The 17,695-nt window shown below is 38.9% G+C and overlaps 1 protein-coding gene across 1 annotated transcript; it reads left to right on the forward strand.

The window, feature by feature from the left end:
* Positions 1–5,955: 5,955 nt before the first annotated feature.
* Positions 5,956–15,679, forward strand: LOC117287958 (testis-expressed protein 9-like). Its single transcript, XM_033768621.1, has 11 exons — positions 5,956–5,997; positions 7,346–7,473; positions 8,164–8,227; positions 8,710–8,835; positions 9,944–10,110; positions 10,579–10,799; positions 11,508–11,590; positions 12,225–12,398; positions 14,003–14,137; positions 14,861–14,995; positions 15,452–15,679. The coding sequence occupies exons 1-11, from the start codon at positions 5,956–5,958 to the stop codon at positions 15,524–15,526; spliced, it is 1,350 nt and encodes a 449-aa protein (XP_033624512.1). The 3' UTR covers positions 15,527–15,679.
* The last annotated feature ends 2,016 nt before the right edge of the window (positions 15,680–17,695 follow it).

Consider the following 17,695-nt stretch of genomic DNA (forward strand, 5'->3'; position numbering starts at 1 on the left):
TTTGAACCGATATACTATTTAGTGAGACTGAATGCATTGTGCGCTGTTAGGTTTTACCCCTTCCCTCAAAAGTTGTTGTCTATTTTGACCTATATAGATGTCTATTTATGTTAATTTCGTTAGCAATTGAAAGGAAAAATTGTGAAATGCTTTCGATTAACCGACATTGAAAACTGACTAAAAGCTAAAAAGCCACGGGGTACCTATATCAAAAGGTTCGTTCGGGCGCACATGATGTTGTATTGTAATCAATGCTTTAAAGTGAAGTCAGATGAAGAAACTACAGTGAAGGTGAAGACGTTAATTAATTGAGTCTTCTAAACTTCAGCATTTGACGGATAAGATCTTGAAGTACGGAAATTTATGTCATCTAATCTGATAATCATGTTTGATTGTGTTCTCAATCGCCATTCCCACATCTTCATTGGTAAAAAATTTTTAATGTGAACATGTCGCCAGATGAAAGACAGTGTAATGGCACACACAGAGCCTTAAACAGAAAAAGATCGAAGTTTGGAAAACGCCAATAGCTGCTTTGCGATGTGATCATTCGCATTTATTTGTAGCGATCTGATTGGTTGGTACGTATTTTTGTTTTATAGTGATTGGCTCGACATTGCTCCAGGGCGCCAGGAATCTTTTCCTTTTATTTTGTCTTGATTTGAATGTTGTTTTAGCCGAGCTGTAGGAGATACTTTCTGTTGGAAAGGAAATGTGACAGAAAAGATGATTGGCTGTTTTGCCTCTGGGACGACGACGGAATAATAATTGGTCTTCGTCCAAAGACGCAGAAAGAACGTATTCTGCTTTTGATTTGTTTTGGGTGTTTTCAGACGGAAATGTGTACGCAATGCTCTTCCGCTAAGATAGGATATAAGCCTTTGGCAAGGATGAGGCTGGCAAAACTAATGTCATTGAAAATATTTACTCTTTTTTAATCAAGATAAGATATACAGCAACAGTAATGTTAGGACCACAACTGAAATTGAATACAACGATTATACATGACTTGTATTCAACATGGGTTTCGAGAACATCTTGCTTGGGAAATATCACGAACATATAAATAATAAGAGAGGAATTATAACCAGTCTTGATGGTTTTCTGAAAGTGGTTTCTTACATGAGAAATAACTCGCCCGTTACTACCCTTTGTGTTGGAAAAGTGTATTCATATGAATATTTTGTATGGAACGGGATCCGAAAATATCGTCAACGGTCGGAAACCCAATGTTTAGTCTTTACTCGAGGCGTACACCGCACCCTAATTATGACGCCAACGGTACGAAACAAGACCAACTGAGTTCGTGGCTTCTGAACGTGACGCGAGGTATCTTTGTGTGGATTGTACAATAGAACCATTTTCACGGTGAATTAACGTCGAACCATAAAGTGCCATTGTTCACCCTAATTGTTTATTATTGCAAGCAATCAAACATCAGTTCTCTTGTGTAACATGTGACAATTAAATATACACTCCTTCTCATACATTTACGATGCAGGCTATTGTGTTACGGCTGTAATCTTTGATGCATAACTTCTCCATAAATATCTTAATTTTAATGAGTAGGCCATTTATACGCATTAATCTCAATATAATAGGGTCAATGTCCCTACGCTAATAATATTACAAGTATAGACATCGTGCATATGACGTCATTGAATAGGGCGCCCTCACCTATAAGTCAAAAGGAGGTTGTTCATTGGCCAATCCTGTGTACCGCTCGTATAAAACTGTGCCTTTGCTGTTAATTATTTTTGTCAGTAATACATTAAGGGCATTTCTGTGTTCTATTATCGGCTTTCTCTAAGATGGCGGCTTTATTACCAAGTGGTAAGAAGTACAACAGATTTGCATAGTATAATGCATTTTGAAAAACACTTCACTTCGAATTGCGTACGGTTATGACAAAAATATATTACTTTTTATGACCACAAACTTTCACACGTTAATTCTATTGTAATAATAATAATAATAATAATAATAACAGTATTTATAAAGCGCCAAATTGCCAAAGGATACAAGGCGCTGAGAAGGAATGAAGAGGGAAAAAGACAGAACAAAGATAAAGATGACCAGCTACGAAGAGGCAAAAAGGTGGGTTTTGAGAGCACGTTTGAAGGCTGGGACACTGTTGGAGCTTCTGGTAAGGGTAGGTAGAGAATTCCATAGTCGGGGAGCAGCAATTGAACATGCCCTATCACCTGCAAGTTTATGGGTTTTGTGAACTGTATATACAACCATGTTTTTATACATCCATGTTTTTATAGGATAAAATTTAAGAAGTATTCTAATCGGTTGAAACCAAACAGCTCTTTTCAGAACCAACCCAACCCTCCAATCGTAACATGGTATAACCGCAATATCGTATTTCCCCCATGCAAAGTTTCAAATCCTCGTTACTGCAGAAGGTCAATGTTAGATCTTAAAACCCAATCCATTACCTAAATGGACACATTACACCATGAAGGTCTTATAAATTATCTGCTGGCGCGGCTCGTAATGAGATTTATAGTGAAACTACAGAACTTGTCTCTAAAAGTGATACCTAAGACCAAGACAATTAGACATTGGATAAGCATCCATCAAAGTTCACGACATAAGGTGGCATTGAACCCATACAACCTTTGTATAAGATACATCTACATCATTGAGACAGTAAAACCCCATCAATGGAGCTTCCATCACACACCACTCTATCCGCAGGAAACCACTCCAGATGTGTGAGTGGTACCCATGAGAAATCCATGTCAGTCTCCTCTACGGTAGTCAGGTCCATTCAGTAAGAACCTTCGATTGCTTCTTGTCAGCAAAACCTGTCTCCTTGTTTACATTACCTCTTGACTGGAATAAATGTTGGATCCTGTGAAACCACGACGGTGGCCTCTTCAAAACACTACCTTTACAGGTGGGAAATCAGCATTGATTGTGCCATCAGACTAGGTCAGTTCGCCCCAGGGGAACACACACAAGGTGTATTGAGGTTCGATCGACTCTACGCCCCTCGTCGTAATGGCTAGGAGTACCGACTGGAGATACCATCTCGTTGTGGTTGGATGTATCACACACTCTAACCAATGGTTATCTTACAATGAGTCATGGACTTATACAGGTTTACTTGAAGAACAATCTCCTTTATGGCTTTTCTGAGATGAAGCCTTTAAGGGCATGATACCCTCATTATTCAAGGTTTCTCCAATTGACAACATTTTGATATGAAATGTAGAAGCACCTGACCCCCGGCCAGGCTAATAACTGGCAACACAATTACACACTAAAAAACACTCTTCCAGGGGTCTGAACCATTTCTGGGTCAGTATGTGAGAATATGTGCAGAAATTACCGATAAATGGGTCAAAATGAGTTAAAATATATTTGTTAATCACTTTCCGGGTCCCTTCCGGGTACGCCTTACTTAGAGGAAGGGTAGGTAAGTTCTAAAAAAATACTTCCCGGCTATTAATGCACCAATGTACATGTTCCTTCATTTCCCACACCGATTCATATTAGCCCGAACCCCCCCCCCCCCCAACCACCACAAAACAAAAGAATAAACAGATAAAGAAACAAATAATTTCTGTTGGGGGCGCCGAGCGCCGTGTCATGCACTATTGAGAAGCGCCTCCGCTATTAAAAATATGAGGCTTATACCCCCAAAACAACCTTGCATTAATCTGGCAGAGGAGAGACAGTCTACCTGTAGATTAAGTAACTTGTATGAAGATTATTAGTGAAAGATAAAGTAAAATAATGTGGACTGTCCAAACGTCTAAATAATTCATATACTCTTCATCAATTCTAGAAGCTATTTAAAATGTACATTAGACTCTGAACAATTAGAAAAACAAAACAAAATTATACTGCGAAGCTTTGAAAAACTAACCATGGTTTAACGACGAGTCAGATAGCCACTTTGTGTTAATTGCTTTCCCCGTATTCTTACTGAAATATTTATGAGAGCGGAGAGATGCTTCCGCGGAGGCGCCGATTGTGTTCTCCAAAATGAAGCTCTTTTTGTATTATTTTCCAGTCGACCATGAATCCAGCGGTTATTAAGTATTTTTGCAGTTGTCACAGTTGTTGCCATTAGTCTAGGTCTGAAATAATCCTGACAAAATATGTTTGTAGCAAAATAGACTAATGTACGTGGTAGAGAAGCTCTCCTTTGTGAGGCAACGATCCAAAACGAAAATGAGAACAGTTTTTTTTTACCGGAATTATTAGGGCAGCAGCTTGGATGACGTCAACAAAATGAAAATACCATGGAGTGATGCTCTCTTTGGACATCGTGTTTGTGGACTGCCTTGTTTCTTTTTCTTTTTCTCTCGTTTCTGATTTTATTCAGTCATCACGAAAATCATTTACGCCCAATTAACAATAAATGATGTTGTTTTTGGCCCAACCTATTCCCTTTTTTAATCTGTGTGTCTTTTAATTAAGTCTTATAGGCTGCACATCAATTTCAACGGAACGCGGGAAAACAGGTGTTTTAAAAATATAATCCTTCCACTTTGCGCATCACTATACAAATCTTCCCCATCCATTGCAGTATTTCGTTTATGAAAAGCGACAACAACGGAAACGTGTAAATCTCGAGCAAACCTAGATCTTGGAAAGGCTTATTAGCGTCCGGAGAACAAACAAATCCCACAGGAAAATTATTCCAGTTTAATTTCCCCGTTTCTGCCTGAGGGATTACTGCTCTCAGATCAGTCTTTCTGCTCAGTCGATCCGTCAAATTAGCCGGCAAGTAGGGAGTTGGAATTCTCGCTACATCCTTCAAGCCACCTCGGGGTGTGTAGGCTTCGTAACCGATTTACGGCAAAGGCAATCGAATAAGAATGACAATGTTGCCAGAGGGACTGCTCTTCGAAACCTACTGGGTAGATTAGCAGCAAAACCTGGACGTCTATGATTGAAAACATGGTTAAGATAATGTTTTATAGGACAACTTAAGTGAAAGAAATCTTGAACAACAAGTTTTAAAGCGTCAACAAGTGGTATAGCTTACTTAGTGACACCTTCAATGAGAACAAAATGTTTCAGAAACAAATGGCGTAATGGAATGGTCAGAGCAAGACTTTTTTTTTCTTTTTTCTGCAAAACACTCCTCCGTAGATTTTATAAATTCCCACCACGATTATCAACGTGTAGGCTACCTGTCATAATTCGGTCCGTTTCAGTGAATATATATGTCCAAGAAGTTGGCTAATGTCTATGTTTCGTTTGTTTTATGCACAAATCAAATAGTAGCCTAATAATAACACGATTATATTTTTCGATTTGGGGCACTTTTTCATTCCAAAACATTTATCTTTTATAATTGGAACCTGACGCTCCGGTTCAGAAGTCTAAGCGACATTTTTGTTGTCCCGTAAATTACTGTTTTAATGGGAATGAAATTGTAGCTGGTGTTAGGGTACAGGCGTTAACCATAGTAATCGTGGGGATCTGCCTACAAATTATTGTTTCCACATATGACTTCAGCAAGTTTTACAACTTGGCGTTCACTCACCACTCACACTGCCAGCTAATTATGCCGACTTCTGCCATACTTATTTGTGAGCTGGTGTTGGCGGAGGGGGATGTTGACTAAAACACACAATTACCAATCAGAGAACAAGAGAACATCGGTTAACCTGTCTATATATACAACAGTGTCACCGTATAACTAAGTTGTAATTTGTTGATTTAGGTACAGTAGGTCTATTTTTAATTTGATATGTTTTTGTTTACAGGAATAACTACCGCGACCTAACTGTATGACGTCAGTGACATTCATAGAACCGTGGAAAAATGAAGTGGCATACACTTACACCCTGTAATCAAAATAAAGAAACTAAATTGAAATAATATTGTTGAATTGGACAGAGACGAGAAGAGTGGAGCTTTCTATACATTAGAAGTAATATAGCGCCACCAATTGGCAGGGAGTCCTTGGTTACAAATTCCAACATGGCGGACGGATTGAATCTTGGAAATTCAAGAAGGGGGCAGGTTTGTAAATGAATGAGAGACTTTTTAATAGACAATGTACAAACATGTCATGATAATGATATCATAATTACTTTCTGAATTGTATTGAACTTTAACTTCTTAGATTTCAACCTTAAAACGTAGAAAAAGCTTCGTTTTTAAGTCATAGAGCTGTTCAGTTTCCGGACAGCCGACGCGACAGGCTGAGCCTGCCCTGCCTGAGATTCGAGTGTCGACTGTCGCCGTTGGGCGGTGACATAACAAGTCACAATCAATCATGGAAAAAGCGTTAAAAAAATGTTAAACAATTTGGATAACTTTCCGTATGGCGCCACCACATTTTCACTCATTTTCACAAAAAGGGATATCTCATTGAGGTAAATTAGATACTATATTATTTCATATCGAATGAAAAAGTGGTGGCGCCATACGGAAACTTTTCCAACAATTTGGTTCTACCTATTGTAAAACTAAAATGCAGGTTGCTTAAATTCGTGTTCCTACTTACTATAAAATCTATATTACTAGAATTTGTGTCATGATTTTCGAAAGTGGTAAAAATGGAGCAAATAATTATGTTAATTTTTTTTGTGTTGACTAGCTGCTAGCATTTGAAATTGTACGTGTTGGACCCGATTGCAGTTCAAGCTTGAGTCGTAATCCTCCGGCTTCACCGTCGGCAGGAGGTTACGTTATCACAACTATAGTCTTATAGTATGATTATGGTTCCGTATCCGACCTTGTTGCAAAACAAGGATAACTTTCCGTTTCCACCACTTTTTCACTCATTTAAACAAAAAGGAATATCTCATTGAGGTAAATTAGATAGTATATTATTTCATATCGAATGAAAAAGTGGTGGCGCCAAATGGAAAATTTTCCCAAAACAAATCCAAGCAATAGTTGTTATCGCAACTAATGAACTATCCCAGCAAATGAATGGAAATTATTTATGAAATTTTATTTTTATAAAAACATAAACAATTGATAAACAAATCACCAGCTGACCAGTGCAGCGACAATTGTTCACATCTTTTATTTTAGGCAGGTAGGGTTGTTAGGCTTATTACCACAAAACCAAGCAAGCCAAGTGGTTACCACTGTTGCACATGTAGTTTGACACGATAAGCACTGGCAGTCAATTAACTAGGCTACAAGTTTTTAGACAAAATATTTCTGGGGAAAAACCATGGTAGTTATCATGTGCAAATCTGTGAACAGTTTTATTCAAAATCTTTACCAATTATGCACAACATTTAACTTTGCTTTTTGTGACAGCACAGTTTCAAGGAACACTACGAAACATTTGTTAATTTGACTAGTGTTCCGTTTTTCAGTTTGTTATCTTTGTGATGATTTTACTCCCTAGGTAAACAGACCATCTTCATCAGGTGGGCGGAGAACAGCTGGGGCAAATGGAGGGGGCAATATGAGTTCACGACCTCAATCTAAAACTGGTGGGACAAGAGATCTTATGAGTCGTGAAGAAGAATACATGTAAGTGATTCAACTGCTATTTTGTTTCAGTTGTAGAAACAAGTTTCGTTTTGGAGTTATGCCGGCATGGTATTCTTCCTAACTTTACCTTTAGTCTGTATTTCGATTTCTTTGCCCTTGGAGAAATAATACAAATTGTTTTTAAAAAGGTCATGAAAAGTCTTTACTATTGTGTACATGTACATCAGATGCTGGTGTACATGTAGTCAGATCTTGTATTGTAGGCCAACTGGATATAATTTTCCTATTGTTTTCTCCATGCCTGGTTATGCCACAGACACCTAAAGTTAAAAACTCTCTCACTGACTGAGGTGAAATATTCCTACAATGTTACCTCAGGGCCTTAGCTGTGACATCATTGCCTGGTTTCATAGAGCTTCTTTTCCCATTTTGACACTTGTATTGCGAATTGGTAATCGCACGCTAAGCTCAAAATCAGCCACTGAGCAGTGCTATGAAGTAGGGGCCAGGATATAATGATGCAGTATAATCAAAGTCATGACTTTATATACAGCTGTTTCTAATTGAGACTGCTCTTAGATTTGTTTGCTATGTGGAGGTTGATTAAGGACTAAACTTCAGCATTCTTACTTCAAACTATGCTTTGACAAAATATTACAACATAGTTATGTGACAAGTATGTCATGTAGATGAATATTGTTATTTTGTTGTTTATGTCTTGGTTTCTAGGCGTTTGAATGCAGAGTTAGAGGCCAAGACTGCTGGACTCATTCAGGAAGCAGAAGATGTCATGGTGAGTAGGTAGCTCCCCCCCCCCCCCCCCCCCCCCCCCCCCTCTACCAGCCCCGCTCAAGACGCCGCCCTAGCCCCTAATAGACTTGTCATTATGAGATTCTTGGAAAACACGTGCTTCCAGGGCCTAGTTTCATAGAGCTGCTTTTGCACAAAATACAGCTTTAAAGGCAGTGGACACTATTGGTAATTACTCAAAATAATAATTAGCATAAAACCTTACTTTGTAACGTGTAATGGGGAGAGGTTGGTGGTACAAAACATTGTGAGAAACAGCTCCATCTGAAGTGGAGTAGTTTTCGAGAAAGAAGTAATTTTCCACGAATTTGATTTCGAGACCTCAAGTTTAGAATTTGAGGTATCGAAATCAAGCATCTGAATCGTCTTTCATTTGGTGACAGTGATCAACATGAAGCAACATCAGCAATCTTTGAGTATCAGACCTTCTTTATAATAGTCCATTGCATCTTATTTCAATCTTAGCGTGAACAAGAAGAGATGCTTAGCAGGTCAATGAATCGTCTTTCATTTGGTGACAGCGATCAGCATGAAGCAACATCAGCCATCTTTGATACCGAGCCGCCTCACGTCTCAGATGATATCTCTAAGGTAAGCCTTTTCATTCATTCCACTGACTTCCTCCGTCAAAAGCCTTAGGGCCATGTCACGCGAGGCAATTTACAGACAACCAGTTCCAGGCAATCTCAATGGAGAGAATCCATTCACATTTAAATGTTTACATAATTTTCTTGGGAATCGTAAGACATAATGTTTGACTGATTACTCATGTACCAAAGTGGTCCTGTAGTATGCACTACAGTTGGTTGCCTCCAAGTTGCCTGCAAAAGTTACCTCGTGTGACAAAGCCTTGACCTTGTATACCCTAATTTCCTGGTTAAATGTAAGATTTCACACAGTGATTGTCACAATGAACTCAGATATCAGCTGACAAGATGCAGTGATTTATTTTTGTACCTTTGAAAGTCAGATCCATCATGTTTTATACGTAGGAAGTGTTGGTACTTGAGAAAGGAACAAATCATGGAAATACAATACAAATTGCTTTCGATATTATTAGTAGAGAAAACAGGCTTCTCTTCAGGAGTTTTCAAAACTGGGGAGCACTGTCGACCCCAAAAATGCAAGTTTGGTTGAAGCACACTGAATTAAAACAAGGTGCTTAGAAATGTTTTCACACGGTGTTTATGTTTTGTTTTAAAACAACTCGGCTGTGCAAGATGCAGGTCATGAATACCATAATGCCTTGGTGCCCCTTCAAAAGCTTCCCATAGACTTGAAGATTTTCCAATATAAGTGCCCCTTGCAAAATGAAAATGACCTTGCCCTCTCAAAGATGAGACTCTAGGCCTGAATCTGTGAATCTGTAGTTTTTTTATGGTTTCAATTTGTGATTTATGAAAATGGTTTTGGTGGGTTTGTTTCTTGTATTAGCCTGCAATTCATGCTAACTTGGGCACAGGAAAAAGACCTGAGAGAAACCTTCCAGAAAGACTCTGCTGGGGTCGAAACGGCAGGCCATCAACTATATTTTGCATACCCTGGCAAAAAGTTACTTGGGTTTTAGTCCATCCCACAAAATAAAAGTACATAATTGTTATCAAGTGTTATCTTGAATACCCTGTAGTTTTTCTCTAAAAGATGTAATTTCATAACCGTTATTTATAACGATGTCCCTTATTTAAACCACAATGTTCAGCCATCTTCAATACCGTCAACAAACCTTGCTTCGGGCAAAAGACCGCCCTCAAGAGGTCGACCACCATCAGCTAATGCCAGACCTTTATCTGCAAGCACCAGACCCCAATCATCAACTGCCCGAGCTGTAACTGCAAGTACACGGCCATCATCCAAAGCAAAAACAAGGTAAATATACGTGTTTTGGTGGGAATTCAAATTCAAATAGGTTTCTTTCCTCTAGGCTTTCAACATCTTAGTGGATCAGCTGATTTCCTGTTGTTTTTTTTTTTTTGTATACGTTTTGTCTTTGGAAATAATCTAAAAGTACTGTACAAATGTTTTTGTCTGACGCGATTTTATCCTCTCTTTTTTTTCGGTGTGAGTTGCATGTGTCACTTATTATTTTACATTTAGCTGATCATAAAGCCCGCTACATACTGCCTGGGAATGCCAATGCAAAACGAATTTGACGTCACAATTCTGTTTTCGTAGCGAATGTCTCGCAAAGTCTAGCACAGCTCAACTGCTGCGAATTATTTGTTGTGAATTTGTGACACCAACATTCGCATCTCATTCGCAGGAAGTACATGTATGAACCGGGCTTAAGTTAGCTTTGTGACTAGTAATCTTTTTCTTGTTTGTAACAAACTATAGACCTAAAGCTAAAGCAGCATCAGCCAGTAGGTTTGAGGATGTTGCAATCCCTGATGATGTCATGGGTGGATATCCAGGTGTAGGTCCCTCCTCTGCAACTAGTAATGACTTCTCGTTGACTGACACTATCAATGCTATAGAGGGCAGGCTTGATGATGGATCACTACCAGCGGAGATGTTGGATGATGTTTTACCGCAGGCTGCCGAGGGAATGGGGTCAGGTGAGTGAGAGTAGACCACAATGTCATCGGCAGGGGGCAGTGGGGAATGGAAACATGACAGAGTGTCAAGCAATCTAGTGCACTGGGCTCAACTAAACTCTGGTGTTCTGAGGTCTCAAATTTAAAAATAGCACTGTACTCCTGTTACAAGAAGATTATTTATTAAGATGGTTGAATACAAGACCTTGGAGGAGGCAGTGGAAGGAGGAATTTATAATGTGTTCTTTACACTTGCTCATTTGTTTCACTTTGAGAGAAATTAATGAAGAAAACTGTTTTTGGTCATGTAAAGACGATCAGAGCCATACTCTTTGAAATGTTGAGTTGGCTTTTTTATTGAGAACCATGCGGCGTGTTATGGCGGAACGGTTAAGAGCACCGGACTCAAGCTCTGGTGTTTCTGATCAGCAGAGAGTGGGTTGGTGGCACTTGTGTCCTTAAGCAAGACACTTAATTGCTTGGATGGGACTTAAAGCTGTATTAGTGTCTAGTGTGTTGTGTAATGCACATAAAATAACCCAGTTACACTTATCACTATAAGGGAGTGTTTGCCTCTATGTTTGTGGCTGTGGCTGCTGAATGCACCACAGTCCCTTGTATACCCTCGTAAGATGCTACATAAATTCATTCAAAAACCTGTCTTAAAATGTTTCTTTTTGTTCAAGAACTGTGTTCTAATCCTCTTTCATATTTGTCGTCATTTATCAGAGGCCACTATTCGATTCATGAAAGCCAAGTTAAGAGTTATGCAGGAAGAGATGGACAGATTAGCTCATGAATATAATAAAAAGGTAAATATTGTCTTTAAATTAAAAGGCTTATCCTTTGGGGTGTCAGTGCGGGGTCTACCAGACTTAAGTTCTGGTGTTTTTAGAGTTTGGGTTCATGTCTTGGTCATGACACTTGTGTCCTAAAGCAAGAGGATTGACCATTAATGCTTTGTCCTTCGAATATGGCAGAAAGCCAGTGGTTCTGTGTGATGTGGATTGCATTTAATGAACCCAGTATATTTATCTTTAAGAGGAGGATTTTTTTCCTGGTGTTTCTGGTATGGTTGGCTACATATTGAACTGTTTGAAGTTTTAATAGACCCCTCAAACATGATGTGACAAGATCAAACAGTGCCCCTCACTGAGATCAAATAAAGACTTCTCATTGGCTGAGAGGTGTGTATTGTGCATACTTGCATGCACAATTCCATTGTTTGACCTCAGTAAAGGTAGCCTATGCACATGGTCTATAAAAATACATTGCAAGTGTGTATTGAAAACAATTTTGGAAGACCGCTTTAGTCCCACGCACATTGTTAAACGCATGAAGGAAACAAATTCATGCATTATATAGGGTCCCAATGTTTGAATGCGCACGAGACTTGCACTGTCTAATGTCTTTTGATGGCGCAACTATTTTTAAATTTCTCCTCAGGACGAGCAGAATTCTAAACTAGAAGGAAGTTTAAAGGAAGTTGATGATGAAAGATCACGTCTCCAACGAACCAACACAACCCAACAAACTCAGATTGATAAACATAAGAAACTAGCTGAAGAAACCAAAAGGAAAGCGGATGGACTTGAAGGACAGTTAACTGCTCTAAGAAAGGTAGAAGATTCTAATAACTATCATTTCAATACCTCATAACCCTTCGTTCTTCTTCACTTTCATCAGCTTCCCGACGCCTTTGCTCTTCTTCAATCGCTCATTTCCACCTTTCCCCAGGACCCCTCACCATAATGTGCTATGGCGATTACGCTTTTTCATAGACAAGCTACCCACCCGCATTCCAGCACCTCCTTCATTTGACACTTTTAATCTGTACTTAAAACCAATCTGTTTGGTCAATCTAGTTAAAGCGCTTAGAAACTTCTGTATTTAGCGCTCTATGGTGTAGTTGTATTATTTATGTAATGGCATGCCACTTAATACCAGCAAAAGTAGCCTATGGCATGTGATGGTGGATGCACTAGTAGGGCCACTGATTTTCCGCGATCGCGGAAAACGGACGGAATTCGCGGAATCCGCCCTTTGAAACGGAAAACGGGATTTCAGAAAATTTGATTTTTTTTTTTTTTTTTTTTTTTTTTCTTGACGCCAAAACTATTGAAATTGCATTCTTTATTAAGATTCTTTTTGTTAAACTAAAAAGGCATCAGAAATCAGACCATTAAAAAGTACGAGATCGTAACCGTGGATCATTCTGTTCTACTTCACACCATCCTCAATGTTTACACACATGATGTACACACGTTGTTAACATGGTTAAGCGAAGGGCATTATTCGCGGCACGTTTTAAACATTTTTTGTTCACCCAAATTGCATTTTCTCCCTCTCTTTTACCAACAATAATACACAAACTAGCTTACCTATGATCTATAAGAACACATACAATGTTTTTTCATCTCGGAAAGGTCTAAAATAAAACCGTAAACTGTCAACATTCTGTCGCCAAAGCGAAAACAAAATGGCTGACATTTTGTTTGTGGATGGAGAATGGTCACGTCCATAGACTTGTTCCCAAGTCTTTGATCATGCTGAAACAGCGCCCTCTTGTGGATACACTCCTGTCATTAGCCTACAATGTGGCTGATGCAGAGAATCAACTGCAGTTTTAGACTTGGAATCAAGTCTATCACATCATGTGCATTGATATGCAGTCACAGTGCAACCTTTTTAGAACAGCACTCAGCAGTATACAAAATAATCCACAATTATAAACAAAAGTATTTTTTTGAAATTTGTCAGTTCAAATGAACATTTTACGAAGTCAACAGTGCAACTTATCTCAAATTGATTTTTATAAGTGTGTCCCTGGGTATTAAACAACCTTTTATCTAATTAAAAAAACATGAAACGGAATTTTTTGTGCCTGAAACGGAATTCATGTTTTTGCCAAACGGAATTTGCACTTTTCTGAAACGGAAAATCAGTGGCCCTACACTAGTGAGAATTCCGCTCACGATCGTGAATATGTGTAAGTTATAGTAATGTAATGGCATGCCACTTAATACCAGCAAAAGTAGCCTAATGGCATGTGATGGTGAATGCACTAGTGAGAATTCTGCTCACGATCATGAATATGTGTAAGTTATAGTAATGTAAATTATAAAATATATAAACAGTCTTTAGGATGCCTTTACTAAATTGTTTGAAAATAATGATATTATAAATCATCACTTGTTATGGTTGACTACATTTCTTCACATCAGGAAGTGGATGCGTTGAAGCGTAACCAGAAGCAATCAGCAACTACTCAAGGCGCAGTAGAAGTGCGTCTTAACAGAGCGTTGGAAGAAGCAGATCGCTATAAAGCTGAACTTCAAAAAGCTAGGACTTCATCAAGGGTAAATCAAAGACTCACCTTATCTAATTCCCTTTCCACATTAGTCTATCCCCAAGGGGAAACCCCGGGAAGTAACAGCCGGCCCTTTCACACTTGGATCGCTTTACCCCTGATCTACCCCGGGGGTAAACCTGGGGTATAGGCACCCCTTGCTCTGGAGTAGGGGTAAGTGGTAAAACCCTGGGGTATTCTTGAAAGGTGCAGCCAAAATCCTGTTCAATAGAGACACAGTGTGAAAGTGCGCTTGGGTAACCCTGGGGTACAATAAAAACGGGCCCTCACCTGGGCTGTTTCCCACGGGGATAAGAGATACAGTTTGAAAAGGGGCTTTATTTATTTATTTTTTAACTACAAACAAATGGTGGTTTTGTGGACTGAACAAATCAAAGCTGTTCATTGTTGATTTCATTATTTTATGAGGTCTCATCTTGTTGAACCTTACTATTGGTTTTCTGTCATACCAAGCTTTGTGCAAGTGAATGCTAACCTTCATGCAAAAAAGGCACTAAATTCTCTGTTTTGTCACGTCAGTGCAAGAACATGGTCTCTTGATTTGGTTCAAACAAAGTATCTTGCACTAGATAGGCTCCATGAGAAGGTATTGTATCACGGCACATTTAGTTTGCAGGTTCAAGTCCTGCTCTTGTCAAATTTTCTTCATTCATGCAAAACTTTAATAAATGATTTGAAAATGTTTTGATTTTTCTTTGGTATTTTGATCTAGGAATCCACAGATCAAGAGAGGAAGAGAATTGAGCAACTTCTTGGGGAGAATAGACGTCTTGAGAAACAGAAGAATGAACTGATGACTGGCTTCAAGAAGCAGCTGAAACTTATAGATGTCTTAAAGAGACAGAAGGTAAAAACTGGCAAGCAGGAAGAAAATGAATGAAAGGATGGTTGGGGATTCCTTTGTTGAATTGGTGTTATAGCGCTTGTCTCATTTGTTGGCTGCCCTATAAATAAAAACAAGTTATTTTGGGTTAAACAAAGAAAACTCTGAGAAAATCAATGAGAGCAGGACTTCAAACTGCATTCATGCACGAATCGTGTCTCAGATTCAACTGTTTTGAGATGAACAATTATCCAAACCATCTTGACAGGAATCTTTTCCCAAATAATTTATACTTTTAACAGCTGTAGTACTTCTCACCATGAACTTTTTTATCCTCTTTAATTTTTCGAGTATTTTCATTTTCCAAACTATGGACCTAGCTTTAAATAGAAGCTGCCACTCTGCTTCAAGCTTTCAAAATAATAGATTTGTTCTATTTTTTTAGATGCTTAATTTCGTATTTTCTTGTTTATGTTTCAGATGCACATTGAGGCAGCTAAGATGTTGTCATTTACAGAAGAGGAATTTGTCAAGGCTTTAGAATGGGGAAACTGAAAGGTCACCAGAGGTCACAATTCTAAGATGAGCAAGCTGTTAACCCATACAGTAGATTATAATCACCTGAGATGTTGCATTTACTAATGATGATAGTGTCTTAGTTTGTCGACCCAAAGGAAGACCATTTTCAACCCTCCACAATTCTAAGATGAGCAAGCTTTGAACCCAGACAGTAGATTATAATCACCTGAGATGTAGCGTTTACTAATGATGATAGTGTCTTAGTTTGTCGACCCAAATGAAAACCATTTATAACCCTCCGCAATTCTAAGATGAGCAAGCTGTGAACCCAGACAGTAGATTATAATCACCTGAGATGTTGCGTTTACTAATGATGATAGTGTCTTAGTTTGTCGACCCAAATGAAAACCATTTTCAACCCTCCGCAATTCTAAGATGAGCAAGCTGTTAACCCAGACAGTAGATTATAATCACCTGAGTTGTTGCATTTACTAATGTTGACAGTGTGATAGTTTGTCGAACCAAATGAAAACCATTTTCAACCCTCCACAATTCTAAGATGTGATCGCTGTTAACCCAGACAGTAGATTAAAGTCACCTGAGATGTTGCGTTTACTACTAATGATAATAGTGTTTTAGTTTGCCGACCCAAGGGAAGACCATTTGCAACCCTCTGTGTCTTTTTTGAGGTCTAGACCAATCCCCTGTCTGCATCCTGTCTTGGCTAGACTGACGAGACTGACAGGTCTTGATTGATTTGGTGAAGTTTGCGGTAGCACCATGTGTAAATGTCTTTTGAGAAGTGTTGGTTCATAGCACCACGTGAACATTTATTTTGAGTATAGTATTGGTTCTACAAAGAACCAGAGGTTAGTTGCACCAGTCATTGATTACATTTTTTGAGTTGACTCTGCAAATCTTACATTGCTAAAGGATCTGAAATTAAGAGACATGCACTTTTCAGATGAAGCTGCTGATTTCCTTGTTTTAGAATTCTCAGTTTTGTCATTGAAAATTTAAAATGTTGTACATATACAGGCTTGCATAGCTTTGCACTTTGTTTTATTTTGGGGGTAAACTGGAGTGACATAATGTAATTTATGGAAGATAGTAGGGTGTGTATATGGCTTAAATCGATAACATTCAAGTAGCAAGGGGTCCAATGTCTGATGAGCCCTGACAAGATCAGAGTCATTCTTGCAACCACAAGGTTGTGGGTTCAAATCCTACCAAGCTAACCATTGATTTCACAGTGATTAGAATAAATATTGTCGTCTAGTTATTGAATCACAATTTCTTGATTTGTGCAAGTCATAATTTTAGTTGTTAAACCAATGTTTTATCCCCCTTTTGGGAGTTTGTCAAGCTTCCTGAGACAATTACATTAAGCCATATAAACTATCGAATTACCCCTTTGTTGCTAGGAAACTGGCCATATTGTAGAGCAGGTCTAAACACATACTAAACGCGTACATCAATGAAGCAATCAGTACGCAGCGTTACTGGTTTGTGTAGGGCAGGTCTAAACACATACTAAACGCGTACATCAATGAAGCAATCAGCACGCAGCGTTACTGGTTTGTGTAGGGCAGGTCTAAACACATACTAAACGCGTACATCAATGAAGCAATAAGCACGCAGCGTTACTGGTTTGTGTAGGGCAGGTCTAAAAACATTCTAAACACGTACATCAATGAAGCAATCAGCACGCAGCGTTACTGGTTTGTGTAGGGCAGGTCTAAACACATACTAAACGCAGACATCAATGAAGCAATCAGCACGCAGCGTTACTGGTTTGTGTAGGGCAGGTCTAAACACATACTAAACGCGTACATCAATGAAGCAATCAGCACGCAGCGTTACTGGTTTGTGTAGGGCAGGTCTAAACACATACTAAACGCAGACATCAATGAAGCAATCAGCACGCAGCGTTACTGGTTTGTGTAGGGCAGATCTAAACACATACTAAACACGTACATCAATGAAGCAATCAGCACGCAGCGTTACTGGTTTGTGTAGGGCAGGTCTAAACACATACTAAACGCGTACATCAATGAAGCAATCAGCACGCAGCGTTACTGGTTTGTGTAGGGCAGGTCTAAACACATACTAAACTCGTACATCAATGAAGCAATCAGCACGCAGCGTTACTGGTTTGTGTAGGGCAGGTCTAAACACATACTAATAAACGCGTACATCAATGAA

The sequence above is a fragment of the Asterias rubens genome, chromosome 3 (assembly GCF_902459465.1).
Source record: "Asterias rubens chromosome 3, eAstRub1.3, whole genome shotgun sequence".
NCBI lineage: Eukaryota > Metazoa > Echinodermata > Asteroidea > Forcipulatida > Asteriidae > Asterias > Asterias rubens.

Coding starts and splice junctions, on each gene's coding strand:
- LOC117287958 (XM_033768621.1), top strand. CDS start 5,956: ATGGCGGACGGATTGAATCTTGGAAATTCAAGAAGGGGGCAG. Junction 5,998..7,345: donor GAAATTCAAGAAGGGGGCAG/GTTTGTAAATGA, acceptor TTTACTCCCTAG/GTAAACAGACCATCTTCATC. Junction 8,836..9,943: donor TCTCAGATGATATCTCTAAG/GTAAGCCTTTTC, acceptor CACAATGTTCAG/CCATCTTCAATACCGTCAAC.